We start from the raw sequence: 7,681 nt of genomic DNA on the forward strand, positions 1-7,681 counted from the left end.
CTCTGAGACTGTGGGTGCACTCCATATTCACAGAGACCTTTTCCAGCAAGGGATCATGGTTCTTGGTGAACCAAAAAAGTATTTATTCATACCCATATTTGCTTCACAATGGCCTCCAGAGAACAAGAGATTCTTTTGTGTTGTAAGTTCAGGATGGTTATTTGTAAAATGTGATGAAGTGTGATAGTCGTCTGATGCAAAACTATTTCTTTACTTCCTTTCAAGGTATTCTGGGATGACCAGGAAGTGCAGCGTGGCTGCCACCCTTGGAGGAACAAAATATAATATAACTGTCAGGTAAGGATTCCTATAACTCTTAAGTTTCCTTTTCCCCTGTTTCTTCTTTCTCTATTCCCTTTCTTGATCTCTGTTTTGTTTTTGTCTCTTCAGCTTCAACATTTGACTCCCTCTGTGCACTATTCTTGTTGTCATCAAACCTCTGATAATAATATGATGGAGTCACATTCCTCCTGGAAATGTTGGGGGTGTAGTGCAGGTCCAGTTCCTTTTTAGGTCAGTTTTGCCCAGCAGTTCCTTAACTATTGGCACATTTGGCTTCTCCTCTACACCACGTGATACTCTCCCCCCTCTGACTGTTCTTTGGGCGTCTTTTTTCTCTTGATCTGACTTCTATCTCTTTACCTACTCCTAAACTATCCTTTTCCGTCTTATCTACTACAAGCAAAAGACACAATATATGTGTGTGGACACACATGCACACAAGGCTTGCTTTAGGGTGGTGCAACTGGTAGAGCCGTACCTGGTGCTGACCTTGGGGGAACTGTGTTTATATGTAACTTATGGGCTCACAAGCATCTGCTGCACAGTTTCCTGTGCTGGACCCCTGAGGTCAATGTGGAAGATAGCTTTTTTTTCCTTTCCTCTATTTTGTGTTTTTCTTTTCCTGACCCTTTTTGGTTTCCTTTATTGTTGTGCTGGTTTTTTCACTTTTTCAGGTGTTGCAGTGCCTGGGTCCTGTTGGAGGAGCATGATGAGTTCTGAGCCACCAAGTAAGTACTTATCATCCGCACAATTTGAAATAGTGAATTCCACTGAGCTAACTGGACACAGCGTCAGTCTACAGTGGCATTTAAAGCAGTGATTAAAACTAGGTAAATTCCTTTGTACAATAAAATGTCCCTTCCTAGATACCTTGCAAAAGGAATAGATGAATAGTTTAAGTGAGTAGGGGAGTAAGTAACATCTAATAATTCATTAAAAGAATTACAAATATCTCACTATCATGCCAGTCTGTTGAACAGAGAGTGTAAATTGATAGTGTTGGCTGCTTCTGAGAATCTATGTCGCAATATATGTGCAACTTGTGTTTCTTTCTTAATTATTAATTACGCTTTCTCTCACCTCCATGAGCTCCAGTAATCCGAAGCTCCCAATCTACAGTGTCCCCGAGCTGTTTCACCACTATCAGAAATGATACTCAACAGATTCCCTGGCTTGTTTTTGTCAATACTTTCTTTGTGAAAAGTATAAGGTCACAAATATTTTTTCTTTGTTTTCATTTACAATTTTTGACTCCATTTCTACAGGTGACTGAAGCATGAACAGAAAAAAGAAGGTTTCAATTTAGTGAAACACAACGAAAAGGATTATTTCAAGGAAAGTTAAAACATTTTCGAGCTCTTGAGAAGAAACACATTCTATGTGCCAGGAATGGTGAGGATGTTGGTGCGGAAGAAACTGGTGAATGAGAAAGTTGTCAAATCCCTATAGTAAAATGGCCATAAATGTTTACCAAGTGCCAGTAACTCAGATTGAGGAGAACATTGGCCACGATTGATCCCCACGCGGTGCACTTGAGAAAACTCAGTGCTGTAATTCTGTTTTTATGGTTTATGAGAAATGCTTTTGAGACCTAAACCCTCCCCAACCGATCAGCATCTGTAGACGTGTTGTGATGTGACAGAACCGTCAAAGAGACTAATATTCCTGGTTTACAAGCGCAAGCGTTTGTCTCTGTCTCCTGAAGACGAGAGGAGAGAAAAGATTGTTTAAAAGAAAGTCATTGTAAATACTCTTTCTCAGATGTCGTTACAGCAAAGATGCTGGATTACCATTTCCAATATAGAAAGATTTTCCCCCCACCAGCTCTGTCTCTTGGGTTGATCCGAGTGGTTTCAAAGTGTCCTGTAACTCCAAAGTCTATCATGTACCTGTCTTAGCCACTGAGCAAAAAAGCATATACTGGCAGAAAGTATAAAAGGGGCCAGTGTTACGCTATTGATAATTCATAAACCACCCTGGCATGGCCATATCATCTGTCATTACTGGTATGAACAAACATACCTAACAGGCAAACACTAAAGCCCAAGGACCTTATCAGTGCTTTTAAAATTCCTAAATCCAATGTGATAAACTAGAATCACTGAATGAGACTAATTAAACTAGAGAGAATTCACCCAGGCATAACTTGGAGAACATGAATCCATGAGAGGCCTCTTAATCAATACAAGGGGCTCCTCAGTGAAAGTTGATAAGACAAGTTAGATCGGTGCCTTTAAAGGTAGGAAAATAATTTCCAGGTAAAAACTATAATTAGTTGAATACATATGTTAAGAAGAGCATCTGAAATGTATTTTAGAATTTAATGCTGAGTGTAACATAAACAAGTACACAATCAGAAATCAAATTCAGTCTTAAGATGACATGTATCCAGGAACAAAGCCAACTTGAAGAAACAAACAACTCGAATAAGAGCAATGACTGTGGGAACAGCTTTAGTCATCAATCCCACCTCACTAAACATGAGAAAACTAGCGCAGGACGAAAACCCCATCAGTGTCCCGAATGCCAGAAACACTTCAATCACAAATCCAATCTCACTTTACATGAAAGAACCCACACTGGGCAAAAACCTTATCAGTGCTCTGAATGCTGTAAAAGCTTCAGTCAGAAATCCAGCCTTACTGTACATGAAAGGACCCACACTGGACAAAAACCTTATCAGTGCTCTGAATGCTGTAAAAGCTTCAGTCATAAATTCAACCTTACTGTACATGAAAGGACCCACACTGGACAAAAACCTTACCAGTGCTCTGAGTGCCTTAAAGGATTCAGTCGGAGATCCAGTTTAAATGAACATGAGAGAACTCACACTGGACAAAAACCTTACCAGTGCTCTGAGTGCCGGAAAGGATTCAGTCAGAGATCCAGTTTAATTGAACACGAGAGAACTCACACTGGACTAAAACCTTACCAGTGCTCTGAGTGCCGGAAAAGCTTCAGTCAGAAATCCACCCTTACTGTGCATGAAAGAACCCACACTGGGCAGAAACCGTATCAGTGTTCTGAATGCCAAAAAGGTTTCTATCACAAATGCGGTTTAACTCAACATGAGAGAATCCACACTGGGCTCAAACCCTATCAGTGCTCTGAATGCCCGAAAAGCTTCAGTCGGAAAATAACTCTCACTTACCATGAGAGAACTCACACTGGGCAAAAACCTTATCAGTGCTCTGAATGCTGTAAAAGCTTCAGTCAGAAATACAACCTTACTGTGCATGAAAGAACCCACACTGGGCATACACAATACCAGTGCTTTGATTGCCAGAAAAGCTTCAGTCGGAAAATAACTCTCACTTACCATGAGAGTACTCACACTGGACAAAAACTTTATCAGTGCTCTGAATGCTGTAAAAGCTTCAGTCATAAATCCAGCCTTACTGTACATGAAAGGACCCACACTGGACAAAAACCTTACCAGTGCTCTGAGTGCCGGAAAGGATTCAGTCAGAGATCCAGTTTAATTGAACATGAGAGAACTCACACTGGACACAAACCTTACCAGTGCTTTGAGTGCCGGAAAGGATTCAGTCAGAGATCCAGTTTAATTGAACACCAGAAAACTCACACTGGACTAAAACCTTATCAGTGCTCTGAGTGCCGGAAAGGTTTCAGTCAGAAATCCAACCTTACTGTGCATGAAAGAACCCACACTGTGCAGAAACCGTATCAGTGCTCTGAGTGCCAAAAAGGTTTCTATCACAAATGTGGTTTAACTCAACATGAGAGAATCCATACTGGGCTCAAACCCTATCAGTGCTCTGAATGCCAGAAAAGCTTCAGTCGGAAAATAACTCTCACTCACCATGAGAGAACTCACACTGGGCAAAAACCTTATCAGTGCTCTGAATGCTGTAAAAGCTTTAGTCAGAAATACAACCTTACTGTGCATGAAAGAACCCACACTGAGCATAAACGGTTTCAGTGCTCTGAATGCCACAAAAGCTTCAGATTGAAAACAACTCTCACTAGACATGATATAACCCACACTGGGGATAAACCTTATTAGCTCTTTGAATGCTGGAAAAGTTTCAGTCGGAAATCGGTTCTCACTCAACCTGCGAGAACTTACCTAGAAAAAACGTCATCATTGTTCTAAATGCCTGGGAAGAGTCTGCTGGAGATTCAGTTTCATTCAACAAGAGAGAACCCACAATGAGAAAGAAAATGACTCGTGCTCTCAATGTGACAAAAACTTTAGTTGTAAATGTAACATTTCTACATAAGAGAGACAATGTGGGAAAATAAAAGGTGCTCACTGTAAACCCTGGGGGAGGAGCTTTCAGACTCGCAAAACATTTACATGAAGCAGCCACAAAGACTTTGATCCATTGATTGTCCAACAAACTGTCTACTGAGAAAAGCACACTGCGTGGGATGGAAATGCTTGAATTAACCTCATTCTTTTGTAATTATTTGTGGCCTCATTCCATTCAGCGTGTTTTGTTTGCTGAGTATTTATAAGCAATGACTGACCCACAAAGTCCATTCGATCCTGAACTTTGAGACCACGCCGCCAAGGATCAGGAATGCTTGAACCTCAAACTGTTTCCAGCCTTAACGAGCCTCACCAGGGGGCTGCAGCAGGAGTCCCTTTGTCATAGGTCTCTATGGGACCAACATCTGTTCATGTCTGTAACACGTAGGGCTGATCATTGAGAAAAACTAAAAGTGATGGATGGACTGGTAGTTAATCTCTGCAACGTCCCACCACATCATTCTCTAGTCTTTGTGTAACTACAGATGAGGTCAGCCATATGCAAACCATTCTTGGCCCCATCCAAAATAGTCCTAATGACTTCTGTTCCAAAAAGACACAGCCTTGTATTACAAAGATCCACATGAGTGGCCTCTTTCCATCTTCTTTTTGTTTCCAATGGAACCTGCTATCTCCTTAACCATGCCTCAAGCCTGCCAGGTTCCATGCTTTGGCTCTTATCCTCAACCTTGAACCGTCTCCATAACTTGGAAGCTCCGAAGACTTCGCAGCTGTTGTAACTGCTTGAAGTTTCACACATTTTGATGGCCGTGGATTCAGGTTCAACTTGATGACCCAACTCTACTCTATGGGAATTTTGCACTTCAAGCCACTTCTGTGCAGCTCGTCACCTTCTGAGACTGGTTCAGCCAAAAACCCTGCATCAAATTCCAGTGTTAATCATTACCTGAGACTAAACTTATCTTTGTCCTCTCGAGCATAGCTCCCAAAGTCAGCTACAATTTTGTTGGTGACTTCTTGATTGATTCAGTAGAACTGCTTGTTTTTTATTTATTTACCTTTTTGTTTGGTTTTGACAGTTGTTTTTGCTAATTAATAATCCTTAAATCACAGCCCACCTTTTGATTTTGCTTCTGAATAATTATTAAATATTCTTTTTGCTCTAAACTTGATTTGAATCTTACAGTTCCTTGTATATTTTTAATAAACTGTATTGAAATTTGTGACTTCCACTGTTTTGCTTTTCCTTCGAGCGTGTCTTAGGCCATACTGCTCAAGCCACGTTACCAAAAGCGTGCTAAGAACACTTCAGTAGAAGACACATTTACCTTTGCTGACCAAAGTTTGGGAAAAGCAAATCAGGCTGACTCCAGAAAGCACACTAAGGTTACTGTCTTAGGTGGCATCTGCACCACCTGTAGATGCAAAAATCAAAAATTATGAGGGAAGCTGTTGGTAGCTGTGCCCCGGGAATTTGAGACTGCCTCTCAAACAGTCTCAAACAGTTGAAAGAGCTCAAGATGCACCCGTCAGAGATTCATGTCTCAGCAACTAAAACTGCCTGCTCCTGTCATAAAACACTCACACTGAATCACACTCCCTGTGCAATGTTTAAACTTTTACATAAACAAGTTGTGTTGTGCTTTGTGTACAGGCTTTCACCCCCCTTTGTATGTAAATGAGTTTCTGTGATCAGACACCACTGGCTCCCATTTCTTCTAGTGCAGATGATAATGTGAGAACGGTAACAAGATCACAAACAAGGGCTGTATTGAGAAATAATCGTCTTCCAAGTCACACAGTAGTTTGTAGTTCTTTATTAGTATTTTAAATGTACATCCCCCATCCCGTTCCAAGGTAGAGTAAAGTTTGCGAAGCGCGACTCTCTTGTGCCCCGCTTCCCAGGTTAAGTCCATAAGAACAAAAACTGAGTCCAATTTCCTGAAGAAGCGCAGAGGCAGGTAAACTAGTGGGGTCGAGAAGCAGTATAAATGTATTAACAGCATTTTTGCTTTTCCACTCTACCCATGGGTCGATAGTTGCAGGGAGCCCCAAAACAACAGGGAGCTGCAAACCTTGGATATCACCTAAGTTGCCCTGAACACGTTCATTGTTGTGTCGTAAGTTCATCGCCTAATACCTGAAGATGTTAGGGTGCCACCCCAGTGCTAATTGGGGCAGCACTTCCTGTTTTAAGTTGTTAGTTTGCGCATGGAATATAAGCTGGATTTCGTCAAATTTAGCCTTAGTCTAGAAGCCCTACCAAAATCGTCTAGAACATCCATCACCTGTGGTAGATACGAATGCACGTTCCTGAGGTACACAAATGCATCATCAGCATACAGTGATATGTCCTCTCAATTTGTCCCACTCAGTATACTGATTGCTGGGTCCTGTGACCGAAACAGGACAGCAAACAGATCCATGGATTGGGCAAAAGTAATCGACAGCGGGCATCTTTGCTGCATTCAAAAGAAACTGAGATCTCTGCCTGTCTGGATGCGGGCCAGCATGTTGGTGTAGAGGAGATTTATCCAGTGTAATATTTTTGGGCCTAGTGTCATGCCTATCAGCACTTTCATTAAGTAAAACTACTCCAGGGTGTCGAAGGCCTTCTCTATATCTAGTGAGAGGGCTGTGTATGGAGACAATTCATGAAGATTCTTTGCCATCAGCCGTAGAGGCGCCATAGGTTAAGATATATTTTTCTCCCAGGTACGAAATCATTCTGGTCTTGGTGCCAATGTAGAGAGGCAGGGGAGCAACCTGTTTGCAAGGACCTTCCTGCAAATCTTGTGGTTGGTGTAGAGTGGCCAATGGGAGCGTATCTCCAGGGGGGTCCCTGTTGGGCTTAGGCAGGACCAAAAACATAGCCTCCCATGGGGATCCCGGCAATGTGCCCTCCTGCCAGGCCTGTTGGTACATTTGGAGTAGCTTTGGAGAGAGGGTTGCTCTGTAGGTGAAGTAAAAGTCCACCTGGAACCCGTCCATCCCAGAAGTTTTGTTGCACGCGATCTAGTCAATCATGAAGCCAATTTCCTCAGTGGTCAGGGTTTCGTCTGGTGTATGTCCCTGAAGGGGGTTAAGTCTGGGGATTGTCAGTCTATTCAAATACTCATCTAATTGGGGCGCTTGCACTCCCAACACAGCCTGGTATACAGA

The 7,681-nt window shown here is 42.1% G+C and overlaps 1 protein-coding gene across 1 annotated transcript; it reads left to right on the forward strand.

Annotated features, from left to right (window-relative positions):
- Positions 1–223: 223 nt before the first annotated feature.
- Positions 224–4,309, forward strand: LOC147666322 (uncharacterized). Its single transcript, XM_086949135.1, has 3 exons — positions 224–297; positions 957–1,010; positions 1,548–4,309. The coding sequence occupies exon 3, from the start codon at positions 2,660–2,662 to the stop codon at positions 4,307–4,309; it is 1,650 nt and encodes a 549-aa protein (XP_086805261.1). The 5' UTR covers positions 224–297; positions 957–1,010; positions 1,548–2,659.
- Positions 4,310–7,681: the final 3,372 nt, after the last annotated feature.

This window comes from Lissotriton vulgaris, unplaced genomic scaffold (assembly GCF_964263255.1).
Source record: "Lissotriton vulgaris unplaced genomic scaffold, aLisVul1.2 SCAFFOLD_1330, whole genome shotgun sequence".
Classification (NCBI taxonomy): Eukaryota; Metazoa; Chordata; class Amphibia; order Caudata; family Salamandridae; genus Lissotriton; species Lissotriton vulgaris.